At 29.4% G+C, this 20,796-nt stretch overlaps 1 protein-coding gene across 6 annotated transcripts in view; it reads left to right on the forward strand.

The window, feature by feature from the left end:
* The window catches only part of LOC130678689 (optomotor-blind protein-like), an 81,248-nt gene that overhangs the window by 14,196 nt on the left and 46,256 nt on the right, over positions 1 to 20,796 (forward strand). For 3 of the 6 annotated variants that reach the window (XM_057486080.1, XM_057486078.1, XM_057486081.1), the window contains 2 exons: positions 15,085 to 15,198; positions 16,912 to 17,074. In XM_057486080.1, coding sequence (XP_057342063.1) covers positions 15,085 to 15,198; positions 16,912 to 17,074 — 277 coding nt within the window. Of the gene's footprint in view, positions 1 to 15,084; positions 15,199 to 15,469; positions 15,584 to 16,911; positions 17,075 to 20,796 lie in introns of all 6 variants that reach the window. The other 3 variants (XM_057486083.1, XM_057486079.1, XM_057486082.1) reach the window with 3 other exon arrangements.

Consider the following 20,796-nt stretch of genomic DNA (forward strand, 5'->3'; position numbering starts at 1 on the left):
GAGAACTTAATTTTTGAGAGTTTGATAAATGGGTAAATAAAAACCATGCGTTGAAAATTATTTGTGAATAGATTATTTAGTTAATATGAAAGAGCAGGTTTTACTTTTTTCCACATATAAAATTTTTGTAACTAATGCAAAAGTTGAAATTTTGCGATAATTTTTTTTTTTTTAAATCACGTTTCGAAAAGTGCAAAAAACAAATTTAAAAGTCAGCTGCTCCATAAATTTTAAATTCCGAAAAAGCATTTTTTAGTTTTTAAATCTACTTAACCTTATCAAAAATTGATGTTGTTCAATATTAATATTTTTTTTTTTAAGTTTATTGAGCCGAATAAGTGAAAAAACAAATTTTTTTTTTAAAGCCGCAAAAAAATTTTTATTAGCCAAAATTAGGTGCGGCACCACTTCGACATATTTACCAATTATTAATCAATAGTCGCTTCAATAACCGTAAAATTATCTATACATCTCAAAAATGATTAACATTAAAAATATTAATGGATTTGACTATAAAATTTGAGAGACGCCACCTGATTAAAGTCTCATTAAGTAAAGTATACTGTATATGTGAATATATACAAATTTTTTTTTAATAATCGTGATCAGTTAGAACGCTTGCGCTAATACTTATTTAACTTTGACGATCTCTGCGAGAAAAGGACGGGGAAAGAGACTGCGACCCTTGGGGTCCCGGTGCGGTAATTAGCCGTAGTGGGGCTACGTGTTCTACACGCGCGTGTGAGCTTGAAAATCATGTTTCGCGATTGTAAGACCGAGGAAGTGTTTCTATCCTACGCAACCCCTCCATACTTTGCATCTTTTCTGTTCTCTACCTATACTACATTCAAATATATATATATACTCTTCCTCCCATTTTTTCTCCCGTGCATTGACGTGCTTCCTACAGGCTTAGGGCGTCGGTGAAGTGGACGAGAAGACATATATAAGCAAAAAAGTACCGTATGTATGTACATATATATGTATTGAAGTTGTGTGTGTTAAAAAATGTGTAGGTGAAAATATAAGGTCAACATACTAACGTTGAAATTGTTATTACATATTGATGTGCTAATATTACTCTTTATATCGTCTCTTTTAATTCTCCATGACGCTTTTTATTTTCCTTTACATCCCCTACAGCTTATATAAGAGATTATTATTATTAATATGTGATCTGTAACTAATTAACTTACAATAACATAATCATCATTATATTTTTTATTACTATTTAATGTGTGAATATCAACACACTTTTCTCCACTTAACGTGTACTCTAAGTGCATTATCCCTTGCCATATAAAGTGATGATGACTTCTTCATGCTTCATACACTTCACCTTTTTTTTTTTTTTTTTTTTAACGGTTGAAAATTAAAATTTTGTATTTCACTAAATACAAAGCAATTTATTTTTCTATATCCATCAAAATTACAATTTCTGCTTATATATTACAGTCAACCTGTGGTTAACTTTAGCTTGTTAGGGTAATAATGTCTGCTCTAACAAATAATTTTTATAGATATCACATGAATAATTTATTTTTAATTCACGTAATCAATATTCAATTTTTGATTAAAGAAGTGAAACTATATATACTTTTAGAGTGAATCTGATATAAAATATAGATTACGAAATATTTTTTTTTTTTTTTTACATTTGGAATATATTAAATACAAGAACAAAAAATGGAGGCTAATAAAATAAAGTAAAAAAAAAAACAACATTTAAAAAAATAATTTTTTCAATTGCTCGTAGTTATTTTATATGAATTATCATGAGCTTGTTATTATACCATGGATGGCACTTTGCAGTATATATGTTTACAAGGCAACAAAAGCCCATACACGCGATAACGAGATAGAGCGCATCATATTTTGCTTTTCATTGCACGCAATCGAGTACTGAGTGCGTGTGCTTACACTTTTATATTCTGAAAATATACATTCTAATTTCTTTAAATATTTATTCAAATATTTTTTATTACTATTATTATTTTTATACGCCATTGATACATGCACTATTATCAATATATTATACCCATTTTAATAAATATAAGGTGAGACCTTATCGTATCCATCATGTTGACGTGACAAAATCATTTGATTTACTTTATGATACTACAGTAATAATAACTATTATACTTCTGTTGCTTTATCAATACTATGATTTATCAATTTCAAACTAAGTATCTCAAATCTCATAAACTTTTATCATGTGAATAATATTGAAATGTATTTTTAATTTTTTCTTTTTTACATCTTCATATTGATATAATTTTGTATACAGAAAAAAAATCTAATAACATGAATCAAGAAGAACATATACTTGAGGCGAAAATATCGTTATGAAAAAAAATTTTTTTATGTCTTGAAGATCGAGTCGTTTTTCGTGCGACGAAAATGAAAAAAATTTATGTAATTTGTTTGCTTAAAGGTGATTTTTAAGGGGTAGTTGGAGCCGGTCTGTAAGTTTCAATTGACACACTAGTATCTATGCGAGACATTTCAGAAATTTAGATCCAGTAGATGTTTTACTTTTCATTTTGTTTTTTTATTTTCGTTTAGCGAAAAACGTTCCGATCTTCAGGTACATATTTTTTTTTGGCTTAGGGATATTTTTTTCGTAAAATTGATATTTTTGATTTAAGAAAAAATTTCATCAATTGATAAATTTAAATTCTTGAGTCAAGTATAATTTTGTTAAATCTAAAAAAAAAGAAAATTTGCTTAGAAGACTTTAAATTCTTGTTCCAACTATATATGCTGGTGAATATTTTCTCGAGTTAAGAAAACAAAACGACTTAAAACAAATATTCAATTCCGAAAAAAACTCTTGATTCAAGTAATATTTTTTTTCTGTGTATCAGTAAAACAAACATAAAATCAAATTCGTCAGTTAAACGCGTGAAAATACTATTCAAAGTTCTTATAATGCATAAAAAATAGTAATAGGCTTGTATAATAATCGTTCGTATAATTTCAAGTCTAAGAATTAATTCAAAGAATTGCAAAAACTTTTATTTTGTCTCAAAGAGCTGACACAAAAACGTGTTCATATATTTAAAACAACTTTTTATACAACTACGTGTAACTTTGAAATAATATACAATCATAGTCAGCAAGAGCGATTGTTCAATTCGAATAGACAAAACTTTAAAACTTATTCTCCATTGTACACGTGTTGCAGTAAATATGCCACGCGGTCTTGTAATGCATTATTGTATAATTTTAAAGTTAATTATGTACAAAAAAGATACTTTTATTACTATCTACACATATATCAACAGTAATCATAGTTTACAATTATATATACCTATCATCAAGTATACCCACACAGCTACATATAAATGTTTGTTATTTGTAAGACATAAAAGTTATAAACTTTTAGTTAACTTACAAAAAACATAATTATTTAGTCCTTAAACATTTAAAAGAAATAGAATAATTGAACGATCCCGTTAAAATTTTACCACTATTTATATATATTTTAATAAAAATTGACTTAATGTAACATTGGCTGTTTGTATCGTTTTAACATAATTCCTTGGACACACATTAGTTAATGTCTACTTAAATACATATATTTATATATTCGTAACGCTCCTTATCGGTATCTGTCATATGTGTCAAGTAAAATGCAAGTATAGGTAAACTTATAACATGCGTTGCACGTTGACGCTAACTATGAGGAAAAGATAATAGAGTGTTAACTATTTCAAGTTTACCGACTAAAGCAATTAATTATATACTGCGATGAGGTTGTTACTTATAAATGTCTATTTTTTTTTTTAACTTTTAATCCGTAATATAGAAAATTTTTATACTATACGATCATCATTGGCCATAGTGAAACCGTTATTATTCAAATTCTTAATTTTTTATTCTACATCTACATCAATTATATATATTTTTTGAAATTTATGATACTAATATTTGATGTAAAAAAAAAAAAATAATTTAGTGTGAGTGAGGTTATAATACTTTTCCCATTGAAAACGCATAGAAATAAAAAGTTATGTTAATAGTACCCATCAGAAACTGCGAGTTTCAATGCCTTTTTTGATTAATTGACACAAGTAAATTTTTTGCCTGCTCAATTAGTTTCTGATTAGATTTTACCTCTGCTAGAATCGCATTTGTTTACTATAAATCTCTAAATACTTCTAAAAAATTACCAAACGTATTAAGAAATTTTGAAAATTAAATTTAGTTCTAACAAAAAAAAATTACTGAATTAATAAAAAGCCATTATTATCTTTGTTAAATTACTTAAATTTTCATATTTAAAATCCAGAGTATTATTTTTTTGTTTGTCTGTCGGTCAGAAATTAGCCTACTCCAACTGGCTTTACACGGAGAAATTATTCTTGTTTGAAATGCTATGGTGTCATAGTAAAACCAGACTATGTTCACCACCTGCAGAAAGTGAAATAAACATATGGAAAAATTACTACGATTACTACTAAGAAAACCTTAAAAAAAGTTGACACTTTTCTCTTTCGCACTCAAGTAGACCAACACTATTTTTGTTACATTTTGCACAGTAAATAAAAGCTTAATCCACATTTTTCTCATCAACAAATAATATTCTTGAAAAAACAAAAATGAAGATTGCTGAACTATATAGCAATACATAGATCCTCTTTATTTATTTATCGTTTAGAGTTTTCGTTCGAGAAAAAATTTGAACAGAAATAACTAAAAAAAACCCGCCTTAAAGTGCGCATGATCTTGTGTCGTTATTTCTTATTATTTTTTTTTTCAACATGTATGTATGTATCATTTTACCAAAATACGTATGTCATAATTTACCTCGACTATTTTTATACTCTACCTTGAACAGTGTGCAATGCAAAATAAGACATTGCATCATTATCATCATCATATAGGTTAAATACTCAAATACTTCACGGTAAAGCGCCCTCACACCCTCTTATGATACTTAGCCATCTGTAAAAAACGTTTTTGCATCTTCATATAATTATAACAGTATATAAACATGTTAAATAACAATAATTATCATATTAAATTAAATTAAAAATTAATTGTAAAAACCAAATACATATTAATTATACTAAAAATAATGTTATAAATAAATAAATATTAATGGATAATTGTGAGCATGCAATCGTCCCTAAAGTAAAACCTCTGAGTGAAGCCAAGCGTATATAGTGACTCGATCGATCGCTGCGATGGACTCTCAGAGAGGTGCATGCACGTACATATGTGTACTGATGTAGTCATATACATTTTTACACATATACATTCTTTACATGAAATATATACATACATACATATGAATACTACTACTCATATATTTCTATACAGCACACACTCAACACGTCTTTCCCTTCTTTACTCCTCCACACCATATTTACTCGATGCTCTGTAGTTTTGAATTAGTGGTCAGAATCTTTTTAATCATCAACTGAAATTCACTGCGAGTTAGTGGATAGTCACTATTCCTCCAGCTATAAATATACCACTAATTCAACCAGTGGTATACTTATATATATCTGGTTCCCAGTGCATATTCACAAACTCGCAATAAAGTTGACTAATTTATTTTTCGCGAATATATAAAATAATAAATTTATTAAAATATTTGATTGAGTTGTTTAAAATAATTTAAATTAATAAAAAATTTGTTTTGATTATTCTTAATAAAATTTTAATGTCGATAATACTAATAGTCTGATCACCCGGTGAGTTGACGTGGTAGGTATAGATATACGTGCTTCTCCACTTAGCATTTATATTGGCACGCCAGTGGCGTGAATAGATAATCACCATTTTACCATGCTCGGTTATCTCAACGTCGGTTTATAATACTAAGACCAGTTATATTCGCATAGCAAGTATAAAGAAACGACTACGTAAGATTTTAAGTAGTATAAAATCATTTACCAGATGTAATACTTTTTTTTTTAATTCAACACTACTTTTTCATTTACCGCAAATGAATAATCTTTGTGGCTACTGTTTTACGTATAAATTTATCCTTAGGTGTAACTTTTTTTTTTTTTTAATTTTTTATTACATCATGTTACTTAACATTTATTCTTGTTAGCTATTAATAATTTCTTACTATCAAAAGATTAATTCAATCAATTACCGTACTGCATATATTTATAAATGTTATCTATAAATGTATAGATGTATTTACGTATAATTTAATTAAATAGATAATACAGTAATTATAATTATAAATTTATTTAAAAGAAATTTGTATAGTTGCTATGCATAAAACTGTAGTTTAACGTATAAATTTATAATATAAGTAAGAAGCCAGCTTAAAACATGATGTGCAATGAAGACGTGACGGGTTTCTATATTGACGCTGGTGTGAGTGTGATAATCAAAGGGTTGCAGCATACTCCTGGCCTCCTTCTCTATTTCTTCCTCCCTTGCCATCAGAATTTCTCTTCTCTTCTCTTCTCTTCTCTCGTTTTTTTAATGCTTTTTTTTTTCTTCATTTTATCCATCTCACTCAAATTATAACTCGTCTACTGTAATTCTTTCTCACTTGCCCTTACGCTTGCACCTTTCTTTTGTGAAGAGCGACTGAAGAGCTACTGCCCTGGTACTCAAGTACATCACACATGTGCATTTTACGTGTGTGCAATCTACTCGTATGTATTATGATTTTACATACGACTTTTTAAAATGTCCATATAGTCTGTACTGGAAGAATTTTACGGATATTTTTTTTATCGTATAAAAATTTAATTTACTGTGGTATAAATTCGTATTTTTTTTTCTATCATGCATTTTTAAATAATGAAAAAAATTTTGTCTCCGTAAAAAATATTGAGGTTAATGCAATGAAAAAAAAATTCATTGAATTAAAGTAAGTTAAAAGTAAACTTTTATTTTAAAAAATTTTATGAATAAGCTTTGATTTACCGACAAAAATAAAATAATTTTTTTTTTTTACTAATTAACCAACCGGTAAAAAATGAAAAAAATTCAGTGAATTAATTACCTTTCGACATTAACTTGATCACCTATTATGACGCATTGAGAAGTTAGTTCTTGGGTAAAGTAGATGTACGTAGAAATTCCCCGGAGAAGCAACCGTGAAAGCGAGTAGAACGCGCGAGAGCAACGAAGTAGGAAGAGAAGGGCGCCTGTGGCGTAGTTGGCGGCCAATTTCTCAATGCAAATACCGTTGGTGTCGAAGGGCGAGGCTGAAAAGGGGGTAGTATGCAAATAGAAAGCTGTTACGAAACTCCTTCCATCACACTTTCCTACCTTTTCTTCATTTTGCACTCTCATGTAGTAAACCTCTTTCTCCTTTTACTTTTACGTTCTTTCGTGTTCCTACGGGATCTAGAATGTATCCCTCACTGTTATATATATATATATGTGTATATATACCTCCCCACTTTGACATCATCATCGCACCATTTGTTTTATTTTTCTTCTATATACGTAAATACGCATACACATCCATACATACAAATTCAAAAAATATATATATATATATTAGTCGAAAAAACGTCACATATAGTGGACGCACTTTTTATGTATATCACTCAGAGACGCGAGAATATTCGTATGGATTCTCACATGAGGGGGTGAAATAGAAAAGTGTGAAAGGGTTGGTGAAGAGTACAAGTTCTATCTCTAACTTTTTTTTTACTCTTCTCTCACTCACTCTCTCTTTCTTTCTTTCTTTCACTCTCTATCTTGACGCACGTACATTCACTCTTGAGGCTGCTCATTCAGTCTATGAACTTTTTTTCTTTATTTCTGTCTTTTTTTTACTCCGTTAGGTTTTTACCATTTTTTTTTTCTCTTTTTTTTTTTACCTCCGGGGCGAAATGGAACCGCGTGTAAGACCACTTTCTGCACGCAAGGTGAGAGATATTCTCAAAGTAAAATACACTTATATATTTAGAGTAAAAATCACTTCTTTTTACATGTATATATATAAAAAAAAAAAAATTGTACATTAATTTTTACAAATAATTATTTACATCCGTAAATAAAAAATTTTTATTTTTTTCCGAGTTGTGTAAAAATAACAATTAAAAAAATTTGATGGCTTGGATGTGTCTTAAAAACAACGATACAGTTTTAAAAGATAATTTTTTTTTTTTTTTCGTGACACGTCTTTTCGTTTGAGAGTCTATTGAAGTGGTTAAAAGACCGTGCAAGCTTGACTAATCTTGGCTTTGAGTAACGTTGGTCACGGTGTCCTTAGGGCCCCAACTCCTGGGTTGAAAATGAGAGGAGGAGATCGACCGTGAGGGAGCTACTCCGAGTTCTTGGGCCCCTTTCAAGGTAGCCACAGTATAATTTAGGCGTTTATGGCTTGCCAAGAACAAATAATAATTTAGTGGGCGTCTTGGCGCGTCGCTTCGCCATCCTCATGCCCTCGTCACGGGGCCTTACGTCTCTTCTCGTATCATACCTTCCATGATTTTTCAACATCGTATATATAAATAATACGTGGCGCCAGCCAAACTTCCACCGTTGCCTTATCTCCCGTGGTTTACATGGGCCCCATCTATATAGATCCCACTCTCGACTGACTGGTGTATCATCTCAATGATGATCTTTTGAATTTAAACCTAGTGGTTGTAATATACATGAGTATTCTATGGCGTCTCCCATCCACGATCCCGAGTTACATTATAGGTCTTCTTATTAGTCTAAAATCATCTTTGGACTTGTTTCTCCTCATAACGCCTTCTTTTCGAGGTGTGAGAAAGCCACCGTGTCTAACGGGTGGTCTAAAAGTTTTATTAACTTGACATTATTTTCATTTTTTAATATTTTTCATACTACAATTATCTGTTGGTATTTAAATTAATTTTTTTTTTTTTGAAACAATAACTCAGTTAATAAATTAATGTCTTATATTTAACATCGTAACAATCTTTGGCAGATGGCTAAAAGAAGGGTCATACTTATTTAAATTCTTGAAAGAGAATCCTGGGGCCTGATTAATTACTTTTCTGATATATCTCATTATTCAAATCATGTATACTTTGCTATGAAAACATTTACCTTATTTTAAGCATTTATAATCATGTATTTTAATTTACAAATACATTTTAAAAATAAATTGACATCGCTTTGTTTTCACAAGTAATGTTTTTTTTTTTTTTTTTAAATCATTTGTCTGAATTTAAAAATTGATGTGAACTAATTGCAAAAGATCCCGTTTAAATTTTCATGCACTAGCTCAAAATTTTCATTGATGATTTTTCAGTTGTGTAATTTATTTAAGATCATGAATTTTGTTTTTTCATCAATTTGCCGTCAAATAAGCAAAAATAAAACAAAGTCATAAACTTTTTTACAGCTATAATAATATTTATTTTTTACTGTTAAATATTTCACATAAAAAATAAATATTATATTTAAAAACTTTCTCGTAAATGACAATGAAAATAACTCTTCTCCATGAAGAAAAATGCATTTACTTTTAGCCTTGTAAAGAAATTTATTGCTCGTTACAAAGTCACAGTAGTTCAGGTAATCGTTTTCTCGTTAGTAAAATTAAGAACCAATTATTCGTTAAAATATGATATATATATTTTTTGAAATTAGAAAAATAAATTTAACTCACTCAAGTGCCATATCTTTAAAATAGAGTCCGTAGTTATTTTGTCAATGTTTAAAATAACCATTCAAAACAAATGTCTACACAACCAGAAAGAGTAATCAAAGTAAATAGAGAAAATAACGAAAATTAAAACAATTACCACTAAAAGGTAATTTATTTGAACATCGAGAAAAAATATTATTCAAATGAAACGCAATTACCGTTAATTATTTCCGGTATTGAACAGCACCAGTAAATACATATGTATATATTTATTTAAAAGTAAAAAGTGAATGTTTGATGTGCGAAATAGTTTATTTGAATACAGTTTGATTTAGTGTAACTTGGTTTTGATCTATACGACTACACTGTGTAGTAACATAACCCTGGCGTTGAAACGTATGCGATTGCATTTTCATTTCCGTCGTCGCTTTATGTTTGAGGAAAGACCCTTGTTGAGTGTTCTATCGTATATACGTATATGCATGCGTAATAAGCTCATATACGTATGACACCCAGATATATATATATATATATACATTGACACAAGCACACGTGGAAGGTTACCCTCAATTTTTTTTTAACTTCCTATTCATGATGACCGACTTTAAGTGTTTTTTTTTTTTTCTTAAAGATCTCTTGTCCGCTTTTATTCCTACCATTGGCTAGATTAAATCGTCGTGGACACTTTTAGTCAAAAGCAAGGTTAATAAAAAAAAAAAATTTTTTTTTTTAATAACAAGGAAAATAGTCTGGTCGTGACTCGGAAATACTGCGTTTCTGCATGACTCTGCAGGGGTTCTTGTCCAAAACGAGAGGACGATAATGTGATGCTAGTGAGAGGAATAGGTAAGAGAGGACAAAGATAAGATAAAATAAGAAAGAGAGAAATAAATAAAAAGGTAGGGAAGAAATAATAAAAAAAATAAAGACTGGCGACTATCGGACCCTTATCGTCTTGCTCATCTCTCTTTAGTAAACTGGACGTTGCAATGTTGCATTGAAGGTTCAGAGCCACATATAAGCTCAACCCTAACTGCTTTACAACGATCGTTTGTACCGATTTGTTAAACAACAGTCTAGAGACACGCCGACTCTCTTTTACCTTGTACTGATCATCTTTCTTACCCAATTCTATTATATATTATTTAATTTTTTACTGATAAATTATTTATTATATTATATAAATTTATATATTTTGTTCGTTTATATAAAAATAAATATATTTATAATTTTAATTATTTGACAAATTAAAAAAATTCTTAAATTCATTAATTTATGCAATGAATTTGTCGTAAATTATTTGTATCGGTATAAATATTGAGCAAAGCGCAATGAAGTGAATTACATTCTGATGCTACTGCACCAGAATTTAATTATCTCTCTGTCACTAATGATCTCTGCGATAAATAACAATTTAGTCCGATTTATTGACAAGATCTTTATACATTCACGTACACGCTCTATAGCGATGATAGTTGTTCCACGCTACCATTAATGAGCATTTATTATCTGACATCTTGTCCAGAAATAAATTTTATTTATTTATTATTTTATTTTATTTTTGTCTGGTTCGAAAATTAAAATCGCTAAATTTAATATTTTTCTATAAACAAAATTATTGACATATTTATTAGATAAACATTTTAATTAAAAATATAAAATCATTTCATTAATAATTAATTCTGATAATCAAATTTATTGAATCGTCATTAAAATTGACTTTTAAAAAATTAAATTTTTATTTTTTTTGCCCAATCTTTATATTATTCAAATATTCTATAGATATTAAAATATTAACCCATAATAATTTGATGAAATTAACCTCGTCTATTATTTATTATTTACTTTATTATTTTTTTTTTTCATCTATTTAATAGTCGGGACTTGTAGGCTATTAAAACTTAAAATTGTCGACACCTTATGTGAACGAAACGCCTATATACATATGTATATAGTGAACCTCCTCAGGGTTCCATCAGCTTCTCTTTTCTTAGTCTGATCATCTTCGCGTCTTGTTGGCGCCTCATTTATATTATACGCTTTTGGATCTCATAAAAAATGAATGATCGTATAATATGCTAGCGGAATGTTTATGATTTCGTAATTAGAAATATTTTTTTAACTGATTATATTACAAGTCATTGATAACATCTTCAATAAAATACAAAAAAAAAAGTTATTAAATTTTATGTAACTAATTCAAAATACCAAATTTTATATTAATTAAATTTGGTCTATAATTAATTGTAACTGATATTAAATTTTTTTATTCACAAAAACATTTAAGTAGAAAAGTTTGTGGGGGTTTCTCTGGTGGTGAGTAAAAAAGATAAATCTCGAGGATGTTTTTGCTGGTGCGGATAATCCGGCTTAGAATCCTCTCGAGAGTCCACCGAGGCATAAATGAGAACTTGGCTAGCGACATGATTATACATATACATGCTCCCTTTTTTTTTTATTTTCGCTCTTTTGCCCTCTCATCAATTCTCTCTACTGTCACCTATTTCGCGCGACTCTTCGCGCCGCTATTGAAACTTAAACTCGGCCAACAGTGGGCAGATGCTCCTGAAAATCTCTATTGAGACTTCATATACCTCAAGGCGGCACTATTTCATTCATTTTCCGGTTGAATTTTTATTTCCTGGATTATTTTATAAAAGATCCTCTCTTTGTTACATCCGTATTCATATATATATTGTATCTATGTCCACATGAGAATTTTCTCTTCCAGTAGTATAATCCACATATAGTCAAGCTGTGAAAAAAATAATTATATAAAAAAAAAAATTCATATTTTGATGTAATCATCAATTTATGGTCCCTTTAAAATTTACTCCATTGGTTTGTCGAATGTAAAATAAATAGCGGTGGTCGATACTTGGAATTAATGTTAGACATATAAACCACCCTTCTTTATTCACTTAAATTTGAAATAATGAAAAAAGTGATTATTCACTGTTTACTAGTGAAAAGTATGTCACCAATTCAAATAGTGGTATACTTTTCACTGGCAATAAGTGACTATTCACTTCTAAATAGTGATTGTCACGTGATTTTCATTAATTCGTTTTTAGAGAGTACCAATTAATTCTGTGTGTCGACTGGATAATTTAATTATCTCGTTACCTTCGATTATTTCTTTGTCTTTTTCAATTGTAATTCTTTTTCATTTTATTTTATTTTCTATTTATTGTCATCATGTATACTTACTATCTGTCAAGTTTGTCACTGGTTGCTTAGCATTTTGGCCTTTACAAATAAAACACTAGGTTTCTAGTTGGAAGAAACGCGACATGGATTCTCAGGAATAGGGTGAGCCAAGATGGCTGCCGTCGGACTGGTTAAATAAGTCAGACTTATACCAATAGCATCATATGTAATTCTCATTTTTACTCCATCTTTAAATGGATTTGAATTAATTTTTCTGTTTCAATAATCTATCAAAATTCTAAAAATAAATTTATTACCTAATAAAATAAGTAATGTCACTTTTATTGAACAGGACAAATTGCATAAATTTTTTATTACTTATCAAGTTAAATACACTGAAAAAAAGAAATATTTGTCCCAAATAAATCAATTTGTGATTTTTTTTTTAATATTTCTTAATGACAAATAAATATATTTGGTACAACTAAATAGGAGAGTTGATTCAAATACTTTATAATTTGACTGAAATATATATCATTTATTTGGCACAAATAAATATTTGGTTCCTTGAAATTACTATAATATATTTGTGGTGAAGATATTAAATTTGTGGCGAATAACGGAAAATTTGGTGATACTTAACATATATTTGAAGCACATGGTCCAATCAAAATTAATATCACTGCTGATGGTAATAATATTGTTTCGAAGGGTGATTTGTATTATTAATTATATAAGTGTTGCGATAAAAAATTGACAAATACAATTTTTTTTAATTTTGAAGTAGCTATAAATTATTAAAATATATTTAGCTTTAAATGTCTTTAAAAGTTGATTATTTACGTCAGCTAAAATATATATATTTGGAGCAAATGGATCATTTCTTTACCACAAATAACCCACTTATTTCACGCAATTAAATTGCTCAGATATATTATATCTTTTTTACAATTGAATATTTCTTTGGCCATATCCAAATATTCGACATCTTTGGCTGAATTAAATCTTAGTCGACCCAAATAAGTCTTTTTTTCAGTGTATTTAGGAATAATACTGTAATTATTGTTATTATAACTGTGATATTTTCTATAAGGTAATATAACTGATTTAAATACGGAGAAAAAAAACAGTAACCATGGCTGTATCAATTGATTATCTATACAATAAATGGGGTATAGAAGTACCGTTTTTGGCCACGTTAGGGCCAACTTTGGACTCTTGAAAAATTTTAATAAAATAATTTGTAAAAGACGCAATAACATAGTTAATTTTTTAAATATATTAAAAGATGCTTTTATCCCACTAATAAAATGGGAATTTTATTTTACACTTTTTCATTCATTAAAATAAAGTATTTAATGGCCAAAAATGAAGCAGTAGCCACGAATGGTAGGGTAGGGCAGGGCTAGTTGATCACTTTTTGGTTTGACCTTCCATAACTTTAAGACGATTCATCGGATTTAATCAATTCGTGTGCTGTTAGATTCCTAATTTAGTCTTCTTCAAAAGGTCTCGCGACTCAAAAGCGTAAATTTACAAGTTATTCCCGGAAATGCGCAAGCGCTCAAAATTGCTCAACGTACCCCACTAGTGGGGCTAGTTGTGCAATGGCTAAAATAAACGGAATGACTGTATAGAATGATATGAATACAACGTGAAATTGTGATTAACAAGCAAATATTTATTTATTATCATTATTGCATACTTATATTATTATTATAACTCTAAAATTTAAAATAAAATCAAACAAAATTAAAACTTCCCAATCTTTAAATTATTATTACTCTTTTTGTATTTATAATTATATATTTAACAATAATTATCAAGTAAATAATATCAAATTAAAGTAATGACTAATTATAGGACCAAAAATATTGCTAGATAATTAAAAATTCCAAATTATTAAATCATTTTTGTCACTATCACAATTGCATGTATACAAACGTATAGGTTAGACCAACGCTCGGCACGCATTTAATGCATTCAGCGCGCCTTGCTCAATTAGCCCCAAATGAGGCAACAAAGTAGAAGTTTTGTTTGAAATACAATTCGACTTATGATATTTCAAAAATAAAACGCCTTTTTTTTTCAATATTGTTTTCAGGGTCAAATTTAACACAGATAATTTTAATACCGCGAACTCACACCGGTTATGTTTTAAGTGCTGGTATATATACATTTTTTAATTGACATATGTTTGAATCAATTATATTGTGATTCAACAAATGTGACGCTTTTATTAGAACAAGACATAAATACAATAAAAATAGTTACTGTATGATAATAAATATATTATAATTATAATGCCTGTATTAATTATATGAAGATATAAGGCGTTCTAATCTGTGTGTAAATATTGATCCGGGATCTAGGCAGATGTTTCCACAAATGAAGTTCCGAGTTTCCGGTTTGGATGCCAAGGCCAAATACATCTTACTTCTCGATATTGTTGCAGCCGATGACTACAGATATAAATTTCACAACAGGTAGACTATTTGCTGGTGAAATATACAAGACAATAAAAAAATAAAAATTCAAATTACTACATTGCCTTTTGGATATTAATTTACCAGCATCTTCGTCCGCCATTTATAATGGTGTTTGTTAATAAAAAAATAAATAAATCAATAAACACAGGACTAAATTTATGTTTTTTATAAAAAGAAAGTATAATGTATAGAATATTTAACAAACAGTGGACGAAAGAAATCAACTAATTGGCAATGTTGTTTTCTTGCAATTGCAAATTGTTCGCAGACGCATGTTTCCCGCTTATAAAGTGAGGGTGTCCGGTTTAGACAAACAGGCTAGCTACATACTTCTGATGGACATCGCGGCATCCGACGAGTGCCGATATAAATTTCACAACAGGTGATTATTATTCGGATGAAATAATGTTGTTTTTTAAATATTCAAAATTCATCGAGTTTTTTTTTATCTATTAAATTATTAAATCCCTCGTGTTGTAAACGTGGAGCGTGCGCTGCGAACAATTCCTCATACACGTCGAAAATTATTATTTCCTTTTAAACAATTTATTGTAACTGGCAATATTGATATACGTTTATAAGAGTATATAATATATGATATGCATATTATGTCCAGTAAATATAAATATTTAATTAATTAATAAATCGCCGCTAATAATTTATAGTTTTATGATAATAAGACTTTTTATCATCATTTGTGATATTTTGATAACATTTTTATAAGCAAGTGAGGAAGATCATTTTTTCGACTGGTATGGGGATCGCAAGCTCTGACAATCGACGATGGAGATGAAGAAAAATAAGTTCATTATTTTATTTTCACACTAGAATCCCATTTTTAAACCTGCGCAGAAAAAAATAATTTTTTGGCACATGAAATTTATATTCACCCCAAGAAATTGTTGGCATTATGGACTAAAAACAAAAATTTTCTTGGAGTGCGAGAAAATTTTTTTGTGCCAAGAAATTATTATTTTTTGTGTAGTAAGAGCCAATTTTGACTTTGTTTAAAATTCTTCTGAAGAAAAAATTTTGCATCGCAATAGTTTGAAAAAAAAATGAGTTTTCAATAAGAAAGTTTAAAATTTAAAAATAAATTGAGCTCTTACTTGGTTATTTAATTGGGGAGTATACTAATTAAGACATCATAAAAGTCTATTGAGTTGGTCAATGAACACATTAATTACTTTTTTTTTTATAAATTATGGATGAATACTTTAAATAAAATGTTATTATCTTCATCTTCATCGCGTTTGGCATGTGTAATATTAGTATTTTTTTTTTTTAATTATAAATGTTTAAAAAAACATGATAATTGAGGAGTTTAAAAATAAAAAGTCATAATTTTTTATATTAAAATAATTGAGTTTAATTATATTGTGAATACAGTCGATTAAAAGTAATTTAACATTTATTTTTTAACTTGTACAGAATATTAAAATTTGTAAATAAAAAACGACTTTATTGATCATTATCACAGTACATAATTTTTTCATAATGATAATATTTATAATTTTATTTTATCAATTAATTTAAACTACACGTAGCAAGTTTGAAAAATTAATTAAAAAATATTTTACTAGAAATTAAAAAAGCATAAAAACGACTTTTTATTTTTTAACTTTTAAATTGCCATGGGCTTTTAAATTTATATATAAATATTTTTAAAAAATACGTGACTAAAATAAATTTTTGAATTGATACAAACAGTAGGTGGATGGTAGCCGGAAAAGCGGATCCTGAAATGCCCAAGAGGATGTATATACACCCAGACTCACCAAGTAGCGGAGAACAGTGGATGCAAAAAGTCGTGAGCTTCCATAAACTCAAATTAACCAACAACATGAGCGATAAGCACGGCTATGTAAGTACTGTACGTAACGCAAACCAACCAATCACTTACTACTAGTATTAAGTAATTCCTTATACTAAGCCTCATAGTTATTATAAAGTTAAACTTTAAGTATATATCTACATGTCTTATTCCATTTAGCGCATGATAATTGCTTATAGTCTGATTAAACTGCAGTAAATTAAATTATAGCAACAGAATTTTCTTGAATTTAACATCTAGAACAAATCCAGATTAAGTTATTAGGGTTAAATTAAGTAAGAGGCTTGACAATTCTCTTCCGTTCTCACATCCGTTTCAATTGGCTCTTTTTTTTATTATTATTATTTTTTCTTCTTCTACTGAAGTTTGGAATTTTAGTTTATTCTGGGGTAGTTCTGGCAAAAAGACAGCCACCACCCGGGTTAACATGAAGCCTCCCTCACCGACGTCCCCGCGAATCCCTTTTGCGGGTTTGTCGGCACCCTTTGAATCATCTTGCATCGCTGGCTCGTGAAATCTAGTCCTCTTTTGCTCAACCTCGATGTCAATGGCTGCTGGCTGGCGACCGAGCAGTGTGCGTGGCAGCCGACCTTTGTCAGGCCACTTTTTCTCAGCCTCACTAGCTGCCCGTCTTATTCCTTTCTCTTTCTTCATTATTCTTCTTCTTTTTTTTTCTTCTTCTCTTTACCTCTTCCTCATCTTACTTTTTTCCTTTACCAGGTTACGTTGTTGTCACACTCGTTTTCTGATATTTTTTTTTTTCCGTCCAGCATAGAGCTCACGATGAGTGTACATGTGCTTGCTCTCTTCTTTTCTTTATGAAATTTATCTTTCTCTCTTTCGTTTTACCTCCTCATCAATCTCTCGTCTCGGCTTGTTTGCTCGTTCATTCGTCGAGCTAATGTGACCGCGAATGCTTCACCTACATTACATTGCATAGACTAATATAAGACAAGAATATAGGAGAACCAGAAGAGCAAGCTGGATAACCAACAAAAAAGCTTTTTTTCAGGAGACTTTTATAAGACTTATGATCCTTTGACATCCAGATTGTTCACAGACCCATAAAATTAAAAATGAACCCTTCTATACGGCTAATAGAGATACTTCACCTGGTCCCGTTGTGATGATCTCTGTCCGGGAATCGGCATTAGCTCGACTCTTACATACATGCACCTATTTATTTCGGGCTGATGCTTATCCTTTATCCGTTGAAGATTTTTCAGTGTACCCTAGTCAAGATATTCCTTAGGTTGTTATTAGGTTTGACTTGGACCATACATGCACACATACTACTTACATTATTTTTTTAAATTCTCTTTTATTTCTATTCCTCATTAATTGAAATCTTGAAGATTTTTGCAAATGGCTTTGAAGTTAATTTAAAAGTCACTGTATCTTAAAATTCATTAGTGAACAATACTGACAGTTAGTGAAATTTCACTGATATAGATGGTCACTGTACGTATAGATTCGATCAATGATATACTGAAGGCCATTTATCAATAAAAATTCACTGCTTGTCAGTATTTTTCACTGATGTATTTTAAAAGCGTTACTAATAGTTGAAAATATCAACTTTTGTATGAATAAGTCATTCCTGTTAATGACTAAAAAAATTTTTCACTGTGATATAGTTTTTTAAATCTATACATAGATTTAATTCTCATAATAACATGCTCTAGTTACGATAACTTTATCAGTCCACAAAAAATAATTTTGACGCAAGAAATTTTACGCATTACGAATCAAGACAAACATTTTCTTGGGGCGAGAAAAAATTTTTTGCGCCAAAAAATCCTTTTTTTTCTGAATAAAACAGCTATGGCTTGAGTTTATACCGTGCTGTTTATTAGGAATCAAAATTATGTTTTTTTTTATGTAACTTTGTATTGGAGTCAAGAGTTCGCGCAAAATACGTCGAGCAATGTAAACAATGTAATTTTTTATTTATATTTTTTACCCGAATGGTTTTAAAAAGAGTGTTGTGTCTCTTGTCTTTATTGGAAGATTCTCTTCTCGGTGCGTTTATGTAGAATGTGGTCGTCCATCCACTTCGGGGACACAAACAGTGATGACGATGTGTTTGAGAATGACAAACAGATACTTTGAAGGAACGAACCAAAGGGACGCCGACATACGGGATAAGTAAAGGTGAATAAGGCCAGTTAGAAGATTCACAGGAGCATAAAAGATGAGAGAGTAAAATACGACAGCTGCTTCCGTTTAAAACGTTACCACATGTTATTGTGGCTTCTTTTTAGTTACAGGTATTTTCTTCTAAACATAATAACAGATAAAATAAAAGCGTAGGCGCCACTTTTGCTCTAATTCTCATATGGGAATAAGGGAAATCCCAACACAAAACCTATTTACACTACTCTTAGTACTTAAATTCTTATTTGACCTCCTGATGTTTTTCAAGGACGATAATTGCTGTCTTGCTAAGTACTATTTTCTTAACATTTTACTTCATCAAACATTTTACCCTCATTATCTCTTAGGGTTTTTAAAATTCTTAGTCATTTAATGCTTCAAATTTTTTTTCAGTAACAAATTTATCTTTTATTTTCTTACTTGGAATTTATTTAAAATTCCAAGTTTCTGTAATTATTACCTAAACTTACTGAATATAGACTTACGGTAGTCTCTCTGATTTATTTTTCTCAAAAATATATATTTTTGCAAAAGCTAAATTAGATAGACCTGTAAGGTTATAAACCCACTCATTAATAGGATGAACTAATTTCAAAAATATTATTAGTAAGAATTGGCCGATGAATCTCAAAATTTTTTAAATTTCAAAATCTATGCACAGAAAGAAGTGATATAATTTGGCCCAATAGCACTTTTCATAATCCAGAAAGAATGCCAAAAACTTCTTGGTTCAGAAAATTTTCTCTTGATATAACAAAATTTTGACTTCGTTTTTGGATCCTTTCTATCTGTGTAAGCGATAAAATATATAAGAAAAAACAATATTATACATGATGACTTTTATAAATTTTTGTCGAAGAATCAGTTGGATTTCATTGCAAATCATATCAAAAATTTATCGAAAATAAAATAAATGTATTTATACAAAAAGTAATATTTTCAAAAAATGATATAAGCCTCTATTTCAAAATTAATAGAAGCTTACCGTTCATATATATAACTTTTTCGAATACTAATATCAATATCACGTGTTTTTGAACAAAAAAAAACAATATTAATAATCAATTTAAGAATAAAATTGCAAAGCATATTATCAGAAGAATATATTTAAGTTCAGTAACGTGTTAAATTTCTGGTGAGAAAATAAATACTAAAGTGCATAAGGAACAATAATAATAGCGAATAAGATTTTCAACAATTGAAAGAGTTGCATGCATACATGCGTGCACGCAAAATGGATGTAGTGGTTACCCACAAAAACCCAAATTTTGTAACATTGTTGCTAAAAGATTCCTTTTGCATTGGGATACATAATAGCTTAGTAACCAACTATGCATATATAACTAAATATATATATGTATATATATTATGGAATACATTCGTTCCACTTGATATATGTAATACCCTTACGTATGCACTTCGCGTGGGCACGAGGGTACTCGTCTTGCTTTATTACGTAAAATCGCGTGCCTTAGACGAGGAGAACCGGCACCGAGACAGTAGGGAGCCATTTTGGCTGACGCTCTCTAGAGTTTTCTTTGACGCGTTCGAACTACTATACACGATGATGGGTATCAAGGTGTGTTCGTGCGCATCCAAGAGAA

Source organism: Microplitis mediator, chromosome 2 (genome assembly GCF_029852145.1).
Source record: "Microplitis mediator isolate UGA2020A chromosome 2, iyMicMedi2.1, whole genome shotgun sequence".
NCBI lineage: Eukaryota > Metazoa > Arthropoda > Insecta > Hymenoptera > Braconidae > Microplitis > Microplitis mediator.